Raw genomic sequence first — 17,069 nt, 5'->3', positions numbered from 1 at the left:
TGCATCATTAGGTGATTTCATTTTGTGTGAACTTCATAGCGTATGCTTACTCAAACCTAGATGGCGCAGCCGACTACACGTCTAGGCTATCAGGTACAGGTTGCTCCTAGGCTACAAACCTGTACAGCATGGTGTTCTACTGAATACCGTAGGTAATTTTAACACAGTGGTATTTGTGTATCTAAAATATCTACATAAAGAAAAGGTGTAGGAAAAATATACTATTATAATCTCATGGGACTGCTGTCATTTATATGTTCTGTGGCTGACTGAAATGTTGTGTGGAATCTGACAGTGACTGCAATGTCATAGTCTATTGGAAACTCTACCTTCTTTAAAACACCCATGGATTACTTATATTTAGCCACAAAGAAAACCTGTATGTATCCTTAAAACACAAATAGAACACAGTACAGTCTCTATCTAATCACAATACATTAAAATTATAACTTAATAAATAATGACAATAAATCCAACATGGAATTATGAAAAAGTTATCTCTTACATGTCTTTTGAATCAAATAGAAAATGCAAAGCTACAGTTAGATAACATCTAGAAAGCATTACCAATAAGAATACTAATAGGTGCAAATATACTGGCTATATACACCTGATTTCCACTTCGATAACTAGAAAGTTGGATACAATATTGCTCCCCACCTTATAACATGACAACAATGGCAAAAGGATAGAAACGGCAAGTTTTTAACTTTTCTGAAAGCCAGCAGCAAGTTGAGGAGTGGAGGGAAGAGAGCATGAGGCAGGCTTGGTATTGATTGTGCCTTGGCCCTAGGCCAGCTCTCAGGACAGCCTGCTCTGCCCAGGTCCTTTCAGGTTCCAATGACTCTCCCTCCTCCTCAGACTATGGGTTCCTGTGCCATCCTTGTTGCTCCCCTCTACCCATCTACACCTTCATAATTAGTCCTTCGATTACCTATGTCTATAAAGCTACTTGAAGTGTTGGGACCTGGTATCTTCTCCTGTAGAGAACTTGTTAAAAGGTTAGGTTAAAGAATGTGTCCTCTCTGAAGAGCTAGGACCATCGCCCTCAGATTTCGGGACATCTAACCAAGGAAGACCTATCTGTCTACTTTCATTCCCCTTCAAACGATAAGTCCAGGGCACTGATCTGATGTTGGGTTATTGATGAGAGATCGGGGGAGATGATGTCCTTTCCAGGAACCTACGTTAAATGTAGGTTTAACGTAGTTAAATCGATTTTTCTCTTCCCCCTGAGACTTCCAGAATGTACTGCCGCTGGATTGTCCATCTTCCGTCTCACTGGCCACTTTCCAGCTGGGCTGATCCAGTGGAGGAGAGATCTTCCTGGATGCAGCATGGGGTGGCACTGACACGCTGCTCTCAAACCCCACAGCTCTGGGAATAACAGTGACTCCAACAATGCAATGAGCTATTATAATCAGGTTCCTGCGAGCAATAGAAAGACCCATAAAATAGTTTATCAGAGTAGTTAAACTGTTAATGTCTAGTCTAACTAACTATGGCAAGTTAATTATTAAGTAAGCAAGAAACAGCAGCAATACAAGTGCTTAATGAGAAATGCAAAGGCTTTAAAGGAGAGAGGGACTGGGACCCGATTCATCTGGTTGGGTGGTCAGAAGTGGACGGGGCAGGTAGCACTAAACTGGATCTTGAAGAAGAAATAGAGCCTTAGTCACATATGGGAATTTGGCTAAGTATGTCCTGACCACTGGCAACAGGATGGGGGTGATGGGGCCTTACTGGTGAATCTTACGCACCTCCAGACAGAGCTGCTTCTCTGGGCTTGTGAGGCTTTATGCGAATTCCAGACTCACTAAACACTTGTCAAACCCCTGCCTGCAGGGTCAGCACACTGTACTGAAAAAGTAAAACCGTGCAGGCTTTGGGGCCAGAGCTACCTTAGGTTTGAGCTTTCACTTCCCATGTGGGGCCGTGGAGAGGAAATCTCAGGTTTCTGGGCCTCAGTTTCCCATTTGCCAAATGGGGATGTTAATAATACCAACCTTAGCTCCAAGGCTGTTGTGAACATGAAATTGCACGACGTGGGAAACCGTCTTTCTCACAGTGCCAGGCATCTAATAACTTCTTGGTGAAAAACAGCTATTGCTTCTTCCCTTTATGTTCTAGGCAGTAGGCTGAGGCAGGCAGTGGAGTAAAATTAGACTGACTGCTGGTGGGAAAGTAAACTACGGCTGACAGTTTGGAAAACAGTTTGTCATTTCCTCAAAATGTTACACAGGATTAAAATATGAACCAGCAATTTTGCTCTCAGGTATACATCGAAAGAATTGATCATAGGTATTCAAACAACTGCTCGTACGTGAATGTTCACAGCAGCACCATTCACAATAACCAAAAAGTAGAAACAACCCTAATGTCCATCAACGAATGAATGGATAAAGAAAGTGCAGTATAAACATACACGGAATATTATTGAGCCCTAAAGAGGAATGAAGTACTGATGCATGATGCAACATGAATGAATTTTGAAAACATTAACTGAAAGAAGCCACACATAAAAGGTCAGATATTGGAGGTGAGAGAGCTGCACCGGCCACCTTTGGAGTGGAGCCCAGGGACAGAGTGAGTGAGTCTTCCCTCCCATTAGCAAGTGCCTTCCTGTGCGTGTCTGAGTGTAAGGGGTGCTTTGTACCGGGCATAGAAGAAGGCTAGGTTATAGATAAGGATGGAGTTCAGATGCTGCATGGTGATACTGAGCCTGGGAAGCCTAAGTTTCATCACAGAACTGGCTCCTCATTGGCTCTCTTCTTCTCCTCCAGCTCCACCCTGTCAGATTCTGTCCTTACTGAACAGAAGAGGCAACTGCTGGACAACTGCTTATCCTTTCTATCCCCCTCGAAGATACAACGCCTGTTTCCTGACCCTCACTCTTAGTTGATAATATGCCTTCCAAGTTCATTGTTAAAAACCAAAACACAACAGAAGAGGCAATGGCAGCACATAACACATTGTCAGTCCCTGTTCACATTCCTGCCTGCCCCTTTTGCATGACTGTCTCTTATAGGCCAGCCCCTCCCAACCAATCAAGAGCACTGTCCCAAATGTACCCCCACCCCTATACCATCACTGTTTGGCTTGCCTCTGGATCTCTTCAGCAAACAATTATTTCACCTACATACCAGAAAGCAAAACCTTTTTTTAACTCTTATTTTAGGTTCAGGGGTACAGGTGCAGGTTTGTTATATAGGTAAATTCATGTCATGGGGGTTTATGGTACAGATTATTTCATCACCCATTTCCTAAACCTAGTACCCAATAATTATTTTTTCTGCTCCTCTCCTTCCTACCACTCTCCACCCTGAAGAAGGCTGTTGTTTCCAAGTGTCTGTTGTTTCCTTCTTTGTATTCATAAGTTTTCATCATTTAGCTCCCACTTATGAGTGAGAACACGTGGTGTTTGATTTTTTTTTTTTTTTTCTTTTTGAGACAGAGTTTCACTTTTGTTGCCCAGGCTGGAGTGCAATGGCATGATCTCAGCTCACCACAACTTCCGCCTCCTGGGTTCAAGTGATTCTCCTGCCTCAGCTTCATAAGTAGCTGGGATTACAGGCATGCGCCACCAAGTCTGGCTAATTTTTTTTGTATTTTTAGTAGAGTCGCGGTTTCTCCATGTTGGTCAGGCTGGTCACGAACTCCCGACCTCAGGTGATCCGCCCGCTTCGGCCTCCCAAAGTGCTGGGATTACAGGCGTGAGCCACTGCGCCCAGTCTTGTTTCTGTTCCTGTGTTAGTTTGGTAAAGATACGGGCCTCCAGCTCCATCTATGTTCCTGCAAACACATGATCTTGTTCTTTTTAATGGCTGCATAGTATTCCATGGTGTATATGTACCACATTTTCTTTATCCACTCTGTCATTAATGGGCCTCTAGGTTGATTGCACATCTTTGCTATTGTGAATACTGCTGCAGTGAACATTCACATGCATCTCTATGGTAGGACGATTTATATTTCTCTGGATGTATACTAGTAATGGGATTGCTGAGTCAGACAGTAGTTCTGTAACAAACCTTTTTGACTGCACCTTCCTCCGCAGCTGCCAGGCATCTCCTTGTTTCACTCTGTGGAAAAACTGCTCCACAGTGTCCTCTGCACTCAGCTCCAGTTCCTCTCCTGTGAAACCTTCCCCTGTCCGGAGGTCTTTGGGGACCACTGAACCAATGCTGCTCCTGTCAAGGTCATCAGTCATCCCCATGTTGCTGCATCCTGTGGTCAATATCAGTCACTTCCCAGGCCCCATCTCACTTGACCCATCACAGAAGCCTTCGACTCTGTCGATATTTGTACCATGAACTTTATTCCACAAAGAATAAAGAAAGGTTTTGAAAACCAGATCTTGTCATCAGTTTTTAAAATTATGTTATAATGGATACATACAAAAGAAACTGTGGAATGCATATATGAATATTCAGGTTAGATACAATCAGTCATTACTGCAAACGTGCCCTTCCCACCCTGTTGAGTCTTACACATGTGGGGATATTACTCCTCTTGTACAAATTAGGAGAGGGGGGTTCAGAGAGGTTAAGACACTTGCAGGAGGCAGAGCTAGGATTTGAACGCAGCTCTGTTTGACGTTAAAATCTATATTTCACCCAGTAGGCAGCACGACCCTCAAGGAAGATCCAGGTTTTCTGGAGCCTGAGGCAAATACGTTTTGGAGCCTGTTTTCAAAATATAAAATTATAAAACCACAGAAGGTTTTTTTGTTTTTTGTAAGGGGCTGGTGCAGGGGAAAGAGGAACTTTGAAGCCTAAGCTTTGTTAGCTTCCCAATAAAATGTTTCTCTTCCCTGTTCCTGCCCTACTGGGAATACACAAACTGCTTGTCTATTGTTCACTCACTCAACATGTACTTACTGAGCACCTACTACCTGCCAGGCTTGTTCTGGGCACTTAACATACATGAGTGAACCGAAGAGCCAAAGATCCCTGCTTGCAGAGCCTATTAAATAGAAATCAACAACAGATGCATATCCTTAGCATTTAGAGCAGGTTAGAAGGTAACAAGAAAACTCAGAGCCAGTTATGGGGATAGGGCATGGCCAGGTGGGCTAGTGGTGAAGTACATTGTGAAATAGGGTATTCTGGGTAGAACTTGCTGAGAGGAAGACCTGGCATTAGGGTGTGGTAGAAACCCAGTCACCCTTGAGGCTGCCGGGAGGGTACCCTGCTGATTGGTTATCAGGCACTTATGGCCTTATCAGCAGATTGGCCTAAAGTACCTGGGGCTGGGTGGTCCAGGGCTAAAGATCAGCCCAAGGCCAAACAGCCTTGTCTGGTGTTCCCCTGACAGCAGGAACACACCTGTGTGTGCCACCAGCCTTGGCCCGACTTCCAGCGGCAGCAAGAGCCGTGGAGCCCCAGGTCGGCTGCCTGGGACCAGTTATGCACAAGCGGGGTCCTCCGCCCCTGCTCTCCTGGTGGACGGTGACAGGATATGAGAAGTTGGTGATGATACTGTTCCCTAGGGAGAAGAGCTGAGGGGTGGCGAGAAGGGCCTAACCGAGCAATGGGGTCTGGCCGGGGGACATGTATCTGGAGCCCAGGTGCAGCCAGCCAGGGGCGGGGGAGCACAGGCCCAGGGGCAGCTCCCTTGCAGGGACCTGACTGATGGCTCAGGTGTGGGTGGTCACTCAGAGGGACGCCTCGGCAGAACTCGGGCCCTTCTCCCTGGTGGAGGCCCAGTTGAGGGGAGGGGTGCACCAGCGGGACAGAGAAGGGTCTTTCCAGGGGGAGCGGGGGGCACATGTGGAGCCTGGGCAGATGGGGTGGCCAGGGTGGGACCCATACCACTGCTCCACAGGAACCCCCAGCTCCCCAGGGCACCCCATGCCCCCAACCCTGCCCACAGTGAACCTGCCATTGCCTCTAGGCCTCAGTGGGCCAAGAGCCTGCATGTGGGAGGGGGAGTCAGAAATGCAACTTCAAGGAGTCAGCCCCAGCTGCCTGGGCAGGTTGGCGGCCCCAGTCCAGAGCCATGGCTTCTTGGGCACCCCCACCCCATCCCTGTCCCTGTCCGGTTCCCAGGAGAGGGCTCCATCTCCTTCCTTCTAGTTCACATTCACTTTGACCAACACCTGGCACCCTGGTGGGACCCCCAACCCCCAGTCTCCCTTGGGGGTGCCCTGGTCTAGGAGGGCCAGGCCTCCTGGGGCCCCCTGAGGTGGAGGAGGGGCACAGGGTGGGACTAGGGTATGGGTAACCACCACACACACTCACCCAGGAGTGTCAGCAATGAAAGAAAATGAATTCCTCTTTCCAGACAGTATGGGGTCTTCCAGGTAGTGTTTCTGATACTGCTGAACTGAGTGCATGAGCCTTGGGGAAGGCCTAGGCGTGGGTTCTAAACTTCTTCCCAGCTGCCTGACCCCCAGAGCCCATCCTCTGGTCATGGAGAAATGGAATTACAAATAAAATCTTCTCCCATCCCAGCAAGCCTCTCTGCAGAGGAAGAAGAGAAAGAACAACGCTTTTATCCTTGAAAAAGCATTAACCCAGAGCGAGATGCGCAACACAGGCAATGATCCGCTAAGACGCTGCAAAGACAGAAAAAAATCTCACCGCTAATCTAGCCAGGGGGTCCAAACCATTGCACACGTTCTCAAGAGAAGCCATGCCTAGTCCTCAGGTCAGGGGACTGCACAGCACTTTTGGTCACACCAGGTTCATCAGAGATTCAACCTCAATTCACTCAACAACCTGCATCTGCTATTTTACTTCATATAAAGGAAAAACAACCCTTATCTTTACGATAGAAGTTGATTTATCACATAGGGCAAAAGTTAGGTTCCCGCCCTCCCATGGAGACTGGGAGACAGGGCCCTGGCTGCTCTGATGATAACGTTTCAAAGACTGGACTCCCAGGTCCTTCAGGGACATAGACCTTGCAAAACTGGCAAAAGGCTTATTTAGCTGTCAAAAAGCTTTGCATGTCCCTCAAAGGGGCAGAGGAAGGATTTAAAATGACAAGTTTTCCAAAGAAAATGCTCTAAGAAAAGTGACAGAGGACACCTCTTCCCTTAACAAGAAGAATTAAACCTCTTCACTGTCTTTTTTTTTTTTTTTTTTTTTGCTTTTGCTTTTTGCCCTAACACTGTTTCTGAGAGCGTTGCCCCATGACTCCTGAGATGTGCCACCAGTTCGGCCGAGCTTAACATGGGGTGCTTGGAGTGAAAATTTCTATTTTTCCTTATTGCTCAAAAAATTAAAATCTCAGCTTGTTGGTATTTTGTACAAATCTGCATGTTCCCTTCAAGAAAACCTGAACCCTTGGCCGGGCGCGGTGGCTCAAGCCTGTAATCCCAGCACTTTGGGAGGCCGAGACGGGCGGATCACGAGGTCAGGAGATCGAGACCATCCTGGTTAACACGGTGAAACCCCGTCTCTACTAAAAAATACAAAAAACTAGCCGGCCGAGGTGGCGGACGCCTGTAGTCCCAGCTACTCGGGAGGCGGAGGCAGGAGAATGGCGTGAACCCGGGAGGCGGAGCTTGCAGTGAGCTGAGATCCGGCCACTGCACTCCAGCCTGGGTGACAGTGCGAGACTCCGTCTCAAAAAAAAAAAAAAAAAAAAAAGAAAACCTGAACCCTGAGGAAGTGAGGTGAGATGCGGTTAAGGCAGTTCCCCAGGCTGGGCTGCTGGTCGGCCCCCACCCCTCATGTAGGCTTCCCCGGTCACCCCTCACTGTCGCAAAGTAAGACCTGAACATGAAAGCTTTCACATGCAGCCCAGATCCAGGCGCCTTTGGGTTTGCACTTTGGGCATTGTCTGCGGCAAGTGCTCAGCTCCAGGCCAGCTTCCAGAAGCTCCAGGACTCATCCCTTTATTTAGGAATTGAAAATGAAGACTTAAGGCCTTGCAAGGCAAGAATTAACACACACCCTAGAAACCCATAGTCTCCTTCAATGGGTTTTAAATTGACCCAGGATGCTGTGGTTGACTTTCCTACCTGACTCTGGGACAGCATCACATGGCAGAGGCAGACCCTCTCTCTGAACTGAAGCATTCCTTTGTACCAACTTCACGTCTTTAGACAAAGCTGAACTCTCAACCAATTGCCAACTGGTTTGAATCCACCTGTGACCTATAATGTCCCCCGCCGTTTCATGATATCCCACCGTGTTAGACAGAGTCAATGTATACCTTCCATGGATGGATTTAGGATGTTACTCCAATTCCTGTCCCCTCAAATGTAGAAAACGACTGCCCCAGCACACGTTTTCAGGATCTCTTGAGATCCCCAGGCCATGGTCACGCATATTGGCTCAGAAAATACCTCTTTCAGATCATTTAACAGTTTGATGTTTTTGTTAACAGGCCCCACTGCAGGCCTTGGCACACCCTTTGCCCAGCTTTGGTTTCCCAAACCGGCTACTGGTCCCCAGCCCTCCCCTCCCGACCAGCACACTCTTCACCTCACCAGCAACTCCACCTGTGCTCACCTGGGTGGGCCTCTGTTGGCTGCTGATCTGCACCCGTTTCCTACCCTTCCTGATTGCAGGATGCCCCCTCTGTGGGCAGTGCTCCCTGTCACTCAGCCCCTCAGCCCCTGTGCTCCCTGGGGTTCTCCATCTCTATGGGGTGCGGGTATCCTTGGGCCAGGACTCCTTTCATATAACCTGGATTCTGCTATGAAATGTACAGTCTCCGGAAAGTGTGACTGAGTCCCCACATAAACCTTCGCTGTCACCTGGAATGCGGGGCATAGACCCCACCTTTCTACTGGTGGTGAGCAAGGAAGCAGACAGCTTCAACTGGGCTGGCAAACACCTAATGTCCTATGTAGTGTCAGTCTTGGGAGGAAGCTGATGCCACGCACAGAATGGCAGAAAAACCAACATGTCAAACCTACTGTCAGGTCACCCTGTCTGTCTTCCTGGAGTTGGCAGTTTCATGGGCCATTAGATCACCTCTCTTACTTATGGCAATTTTAGGTGGCTTTTCAACAAGTGCAACATAAAAGTCCTAACTGTCAAGTTCACCATCCTAACAAAGTTATTCTGGACGTGATGTCTCCACCATCATCCTGTTCCCAGAGCCCCATCAGGTGTGTCCTCCTGGGCAGCAGCCTGGCTTCTGACATCTAGTGCCTTCATGCCAATTCCAGGTCTGGCACACCATACACCCTCGGCCACTGTTTGTTGAATGAATAAATAACTCTTTCAGGTCTGACAAGGAAAGTCCAGGCTTCTATCAGGAAAGCTACACAAATGCAGAAGTTACTCTCCTAAATCCTGGGAGCAAGAGATGACTGAATGTCAACTGAGGTGGTTGTGTTTTGAGGAAGCCACAGCCACCAGCAAGCATGGAGGGAGAGATAGCACACAGGGACAGAGCACAAACCTCTCCCCCTCCATGTGACTGGCAGGTTTCTGACTCTGAATATTGGTCAGACTCACACTAGCAGTACTCAGTGGTGCTTTGGAGCAGCTGCTCACCTCTTGTGATTCCTAGGCCAACTCTTGCTTGACACTGAAATGTTCTGAGAATACTCTAAAGATGAGCCATGGACTTACTGCCCAGACTTGATGCTCCTTAGACTTTTCCTTGGAAGTGGTGTTGGGTGCCAAAGACCTGGAATCTCAGCAGCCTCCACCCACTAGCCCCGAGTCCCTGCTGCTGGCTCCCAGCTTCTAGTTTCTGCTGAAGAAGGCTGCAGGGCAGCAGCTTTAGGGGAAGCCTTGACTTTTCCAAGTCTGGGCTCTCTCCAGTGTTTTCCTGAATGCCCCAACCAGAAACCTGGCTGTTGTCTCTGAGCCCTTCCTCATCCTGATCCCTGTGTGAATAATTCCAACTCCTGCCATTTCTGTCCCCAAATGCACCTCCCTGTGGCTCATGTCTCACATTCTTGACTTCCTCCTTCTGGTGAAGCCACTGCTGTCACATGGGCATCTGCTGCCCAGGTGGCTTCTTTATGAATCCAGAGCTACCCACAGCCTCAAGCCATGCAGCCCACTGGATGCAGAGTTTAGCAGGCAAGCAATGCCTTTGAGCAAATAAGAAAAGGTTGCCTTTTCCTTTGGCCAGTCTGAGCTTCGTGCCATGGCTCATGGCTTGGCAATCAGAGGGAGACCCGATTTTAGCTCCCACCAGCCCCTCTGGGCCAGCTGCTCTTGTACAGTGAGCACCCACATCCCTGTACTGGGGGACCTGCTCCTGCCTGGATGCTGAACGAGCCATAAGGGGTAGCTGCTTCCATTCCTACCTCTTCAGATCCGTTGTCCACCTGCAGCCAGAATGATGTGCACGCACACACCACACACACACACACACACACACACACCCCTCCTCCCCTCCGTGCATATCAATGTCCTCCCATTGCTCTTGGAATAGAGTCCAAACTACCTAACCTAGATGACGGGCCCAGCGTGGTTGATCATCAATAGGTTAGCTAATCTTTGGAAGGGAGCTTTCCCTTCAATAGCATGTAATTTGGTGTGGAAACAGGCTTTTACTGTTAGGTTTTGCTTTTGCCTATCTCGTGTACATTTCATCCTTGTAATCGGGCCCCTTGAGATTTCAGCACCCCAGCATGTTTTAGGGCCTTCTGATCAGGCCCTTGCTGGCTTGCATATGTTAACCACTTGCTTTTGGTCCAATATTCCTTGTTCCCACAATATAATGATAAACTGCTTATGTACTGTTTCTTTGCCCAGCAGGAAGACATACCTTCAGGGTCAGGAAAAGTTTGCAGAAGGAATGAATGCCTTGAAGGACACTGTGACCAGCTGCTGACATCCAGAAGCCTGGTTGCTCAAGGTGTTATCTGAGATTGAGGAAACAGACTTTTCCTCTCAATCCACCTGAACTCCCCCTTCCTCACTCTCTAGCTGCATAAAAACGTTCTGCTGCTGCTTCTTTGTTGAAGTAAATTTGAGAGATCTTGCTCTCCTGCCTTCTTGCTTTGGCCAAATCGAATAAAACTTTCTCTGTCTCCAAGCCCCAACGTGTGTGTTTGGCATCAGCTCTACGTCGGGTACAAGAGCATGAATTTGGGCCTCCCCAACATCTGCAGTGCAAAATATTTAACAATGGGTATGGCACAGCCTCTGACCAACAGCCAGAAGACACACCAGCCACACACAGCCATGTCTGTCATCCGAATGTCAACCTTGCTCATGGCTGAAATGACCCCCAGACACAGGAAGTGCATCGCACACAACTGTTGACTGAATCAATGAATGGGTGGAGGCAGGAGTTGGTGAGGTGAGTGCAAGGAACTGCCAACTATCAATGCTTCGTGGACCAGGGAAACCTCAGTGGGGAGAAGCCTAGCTGGGAAGGGCCTTCTTGCCAAGCCTGGGGACTCGGCTTCTGCTCAGTGGTGACTGAGTACAGGGTGAATGGCACAGTTCTCAGGCTCGCGGTATATGTGTACAGGGACCAGGGTGTATCTCAGAGAGTACCAAGTGTGCCAGGTGGCAGAGAGATGCTTGGGGCCTGAACAGCCAAGAGAGGTGGCAGGCCTTCCAGAAGGGCAAGGACCCCAGGCGATCCCAGACCTTGAGTCTCCCCTTCCAGGTCATTCCCTTTGACCACAAAGGAGAATGCACACTGGGCTCCCTGCTGTGTTACGGTCCAGCTCTTTGACCCTAGGGTTTATGATTACCAAACATTCAGGAGCCAACCAATGAGGCAGGCAGCCTGCTGTGCAAGGGTAGGCAAGCCCCAGACAGTATCTCCTGGATGCCAGTGAGCGGCTGAGAGCTGAAGCTTGGACACTCAAGGCTCTTGTGGTGACAGGTGAGAGGACTGGGTGGAAGGACAGTGCTCTGAGCATGCACCTTCCTTGGGATCTGGAGGCTGGGCTATTTTTTGTGCTTGACTCTTATGCCACCTCAGCAACTTAAGAACTTACAGTAATGCTGGAGGGAGCCTTTCCTGAAACTTGTGTTGGACACAGGATTTCTGTGATGTATGGTCCCTGGAGAAGGACCAAAGCTTTGGACGTGTGGCCTGCCTGAGGTAGGTGCCCTCTCAATGCACCAAGAAGCTGAGAGAGCCAGAAAAAGGAAACAGATGGAAGAGCGGTGGGTAGTTCATCTATCAGGGCTTTATAGAATGTATTTTATTCAATCTTCAAAACAACTCTAGAAGGCAGGTTTTCTTCTTCCCTGTTCTATAGATGAAGAAATGGAGGCTCAGAGAGGTTAAGTGACATGCCCAAGGTCACACAGTTAGAAAGGGATGGAACCAGATTCCAGTGTAGGTCTTTCTGACCCTACGTTCTCTCAGTGGCAGAGGCCTGCTTCCTCATGGGCAAAAGTGGAAAAACACACCCTCGAGCAGGTCTCCTTGTTCCTGCAGGGCTGGGAGACATGCAGGCACTCACATGATTTTCTCTCTTCCCCAGGCCTGGCACAAAGGCGTGCAGGGAGGCCTCGCTCTGTCTCCTGGACTTAGAGATTTCAGACACAGAAGTCTGTCCATGGCTCCTTATCACATCCGCAAATACCAGGAGAGCGACCGCAAGTGGGTCGTGCGCTTGCTCTCCCAGGGGATGGCTGAGCACATCCCAGCCACCTTCTGGCAATTGCTGAAGCTGCCTCGAACCCTCATACTCTTACTTGGGGGACCCCTTGCCCTACTCCTGGTCTCTGGCTCCTGGCTTCTGGCCCTCATGTTCAGCCTCAGCCTCCTCCCTGCCCTGTGGTTCCTTGCCAAAAAACCCTGGATGGACTATGTAGACACAGTATTGCGCACAGACATGTCTGACATCACCAAATCCTACCTGAGTGAGCCTGACTCCTGCTTCTGGGTGGCTGAGTCTGAAGAGAAGGTGGTGGGCATGGTAGGAGCTCTGCCCGTTGATGATCCCACCTTGAAGGAGAAGCGGTTGCAGCTGTTTCATCTCTCTGTGGACAGTGAGCACCGTTGTCAGGGGATAGCAAAAGCCCTGATCAGGACTGTCCTCCAGTTTGCCCGGGACCAGGACTGCAGTGCAGTTGTCCTGGACACCAGCAACATCCAACTCACTGCCTTGTCCCTCTACCAGAGCATGGGCTTCCAGAAGACGGGCCAGTCCTTCTCCTGCATGTGGGCCAGGCTAGTGGCTCATATTACAATTCATTTCATCTACCGCCTCCCTTCTTCTCAGGCAGGGGGTCTGTGATCTCTTTCCTTGTGTATTGGTCAGAATAGAATCCATTCAGCTGTAACAGCAAGCAATCCCCAACCTTTCACTGCAATGACCTTTCAATGCAAAAAAGCTTATTGTCCAGCCCCATCTGAGTCCCAGGTGATTGCTTGTGGGGTAGCTTCTGGGTTTCTGCTTCATTCAGTCTTTTTGAGTCCCATCTGTTTCGTTTTTCTAGTGCCAGGATAATGCTGCTAAGAACAACCATAAAATGAAATAAATATTTAGCTCATGAGTCAGCAATTTTGGCTGAGCTTGGCTGGGCATTTCCTCTGGTCTCAGATTGCACTGTACAAATGCAGTGGGATTGGCTGAAAGACTAGGTCAATGATGCTTTTTCGTTTTCCCACAGGCTAGCTCAGGCATGGTTTCAAGGAAATTGCAGAGAAGCAAAAACAAAAGCAGAAACAAACAAATGTGTTTTCAAATCCCTGCATGTGTTGCATCTTCGCCAAACTTGACGAGAGAGGAACCTGCCTCAGTAGTGAGAAGGGCTGCAAAGTCACATAGCAAAAAAGTGGAATGCAGCCTCAGGAGAAGAATTGGGGCCAGAGACACAATCAATCCACTCTAACCCCAGGGTCTCTGCAGAGGGAAGAAGGTGGCCTCCGAGGGGAGTGTGGGATTTACCATGGGCTAGACCTGGAAATGGTATAACTCTTCCAGGGGATCATAACAGAATCCCTGAGACTGGGTAACTTACAAGGAAAACAGGTTTATTTGGTTCATGGTTTTGCAGGCCGTACAAAAAGCATAGTGCAGGCATCTGCTTCTGGTGAGGGCCTCAGGAATCTTATACTCATGGTGGAAGCTGAAGGGGGAGCAGGTGTGTCACACGGCGAGAAAGCAAGCAAGAGAGATGCCAGGTGCTTTCAAGCAGCCAGCTTACATGTGAACTAATAGAGCCAGAACTCATTCATTACCATGGACAGAGCACCAAGCCATTCATGAGGAATCCACCCCTATGACCAAAACACCTCCCACTAGGCCCCACCTCTAACTTTGGGGGTCATATTTCAACATATGATTTGGAGAGAACAAACATCTGAACTATATCAGTGCGCCCCTTACCCCCAAATCTCATGTCATCTCACATTGCAGAATGCAACCATCCCTTCCTAATAGTTCTCCAAAGTCTCACCTTGTTCCAGCATCATCTTAAAAGTCCAGAATCCACAATTTCATCTAAGCCTCAAGGCAAATTCCTTCCACCTATGAGGTTGTTATATCAAAAACAAGTTACGTACTTCCAAGATACAATTGTGTTACAGGTATTGGGTAGACATTCTCATTCCAAAAGGGAAAAATTGGCCAAAAGTAAAAGGCAACAGGCCCCACACAAGTCTGAAATCCAGCAGGGCAAACATTAAATCCGAAAGTTCCAAAATAATCTTCCTTAACTCCATACTGGTGAAGAGGAGTGGGCTTTGAAGGCCTTGAGCAGCCCTGTGTCTATGGCTTTGCTGGGTGCAGCGAACATCGCTGCTCTCACAGGTTGGGATTGAATGCCTGTGGGTCTTCCATGCTGAGGTTGCAAGATGATGGTGACTCTACCTTTCTGGTGTCTGGAGGGCATTGGCCCCATTCCCACAGCTCCACTAGGCAATATCCCCATGGGGACCTTGTATGGGGGTTCCAACCCTATATTTTCCCATGGCTCTGCCCTAGTAGAGGCTCTCTGTGGGATCTCTGCCCTGTGGCAGGCTTCTGCCTGGGCACCTAGGCTTTTCGATACGTCCTCAGAAATCTAGGTGGAAGTTCCCAAGCCTCCTTCACTCTTGCATTCTGCAAGCCTGCAGACCTAAAACCATATGGAAGGCTGGGCATGGTGGCTCACATCTGTAATTCTAGTACTTTGGGAGGCTGGGGCAGGTAGATCACCTGAGGTCAGGAGTTTGAGACCAGCCTGACCAACATTGTGAAACCCCATCTCTACTAAAAATACAAAATTAGCTGGGCATGGTGGCACATGCCTGCAATCCCACCTACTTGGGATACTGAGGCAGGAGAATCACTTGAACCCTGGAGGCAGAGGTTGCAGTGAGCCGAGATCATACCATTGCATTCCAGTCTGGGTGACAGGGCAAGACTCTGTCTCAAAAAAAGAAAAAAGAAAACCATATGGAAGCTGCCAAGGCTTAGGTCTTGTACCCTCCAAAGCAGTGGTCTGAGCTGTACCTAGTGCCCTTTGAGCCAGGGGTGGAACTGGAGAAGCTGGGATGTGGGCAGTAGCATCCTGAGATGACGTAGGGCAATGGTGCCCTGGGCTTGGTCTTTGAAACTATTCAGTCCTCTTAGGTGGGCCTGTGATAGAAGGGGCCTTCTGAAATGCCTCTGAGGCCTTTTTTTTTTTTTTTTTTTTTTTTTTGAGACGGAGTCTCATGCTGTTGCCCAGGCTGGAGTGCAGTGGCGCGATCTCGGCTCACTGCAAGCTCCGCCTCCCGGGTTCCCGCCATTCTCCTGCCTCAGCCTCCTGAGTAGCTGGGACTACAGGCGCCCGCCACGGCGCCCGGCTAATTTTTTGTATTTTTAGTAGAGACGGGGTTTCACTGTGGTCTCGATCTCCTGACCTTGTGATCCGCCCGCCTCGGCCTCCCAAAGTGCTGGGATTACAGGCTTGAGCCACCGCGCCCGGCCTGCCTCTGAGGCCTTTTCCCACTGTCTTGAATATTAGCACCTGGCTCCCTTTCAGACATGTAATGTCTCTAGCAAGTAGTTGCTCAGCAGGCTGCTTGGATTCCTACTTGTCTACCACATGGCCAGGCTGAAAGTTTTCTAAATATTTACACCCTCTTCCCATTTTAATTATAAGTTCTGTTAAAAGAAATGCACTGACAAATTAAATTTAACAGAGTTTAACTGAGCAAGAAAAATAAATGATTTGCAAATCGGGCAGTCCTCAGAATCACAGCAGATACAGACAGACACCAGGGATGCTGTGTTATCAAAGCAAATTTGTGGACAGTAAAAGGAAAGTGACATACAGAAAATGGAAGTGAGGTACAGAAACGGTAAGATTGGTTACAGCTTTGCCGGGACCAGCTCGGTCAGGGAGACTCTAACCCAGTGGCGCTAGAAGAATTAAGGGCACACACACACAAATACAGAAATATAGAGGTGTGAAGTGGGAAATCAGGGGTCTCACAGCCTTCAGAGCTGAGAGCCCCAAAGAGAGATTTACCCACATATTTCTTAACAACAAGCCAGTCATTAGCATTGTTTCTATAGATATTAAATTAACTGAAAGTATCCCTTATGGGAAACGAAGGGATGGGTCAAATTAAAGGAATAGGTTGGGCTAGTTAACTGCAGCAGGAGCATGTCCTGAAAGCACAGATCGCTCATGCTATTGTTTGTGGCTTAAGAATGCCTTTAAGCAGTTTTCTCCCCTGGGCGGGCCAGGTGTTCCTTGCCTTCATTCCCGTAAACCCACAACCTTCCAGCATGGGCGTTAGGGCCATTATGAACATGTTACAGTGCTGCAGAGATTTTGTTTATGGCCAGTTTTGGGGCCAGTTTATGGCCAGATTTTGGGGGGCTTGCTCCAAACACAGCTTGGTGTTTGCCTTATCTGAGCATGATTCGAGCAGTCGGTTGCCTGTGAGTGGCTGAAGTGTGGCCAGTGGGATTGGCTGAGGCTCAGCTATTGCTAAAGAAGCATCCTCGTAAGTTAGGTTTTCAGTCTTCCCACTTACTAGTTATGTTACGGTTCACCCTGAAGAACTCAAGTATGGGAACATGAAGGCTTCCTCAGGCCAGATTTGAGTTCCATTTATCAATTCCCCTCTTTTTGTCAGACTCTCAATTTAAAGAGATTGACCAAAACTTTAGGCATTGATGCCACTCTCTCACTATTGTAAATGGTCTCAGTATGGCATTCACAAGTCGTTTTAGTCTCAGTATGGAGTTC

The 17,069-nt window shown here is 48.5% G+C and overlaps 1 protein-coding gene and 1 long non-coding RNA gene across 2 annotated transcripts; one reads left to right on the top strand and one right to left on the bottom strand.

Annotated features, from left to right (window-relative positions):
• LOC139357900 (uncharacterized) lies at positions 1-7,043 on the bottom strand. Its single transcript, XR_011611905.1, has 3 exons — positions 6,243-7,043; positions 2,007-4,965; positions 1-1,428 (listed from the first exon to the last, which is right to left on the bottom strand). It is a non-coding gene; the product is annotated as an uncharacterized lncRNA (long non-coding RNA).
• Positions 7,044-11,637: 4,594 nt separating this feature from the next.
• LOC105465271 (N-acetyltransferase 8 (putative)) lies at positions 11,638-13,402 on the top strand. Its single transcript, XM_011713606.2, has 2 exons — positions 11,638-11,766; positions 12,377-13,402. The coding sequence occupies exon 2, from the start codon at positions 12,452-12,454 to the stop codon at positions 13,133-13,135; it is 684 nt and encodes a 227-aa protein (XP_011711908.1). The 5' UTR covers positions 11,638-11,766; positions 12,377-12,451; the 3' UTR covers positions 13,136-13,402.
• The last annotated feature ends 3,667 nt before the right edge of the window (positions 13,403-17,069 follow it).

Source organism: Macaca nemestrina, chromosome 13 (assembly GCF_043159975.1).
Source record: "Macaca nemestrina isolate mMacNem1 chromosome 13, mMacNem.hap1, whole genome shotgun sequence".
Lineage (NCBI taxonomy): Eukaryota > Metazoa > Chordata > Mammalia > Primates > Cercopithecidae > Macaca > Macaca nemestrina.
The sequence above is the reverse complement of the archived record's forward strand: the minus strand, read 5'-3'. Positions and strand labels throughout refer to the sequence as shown.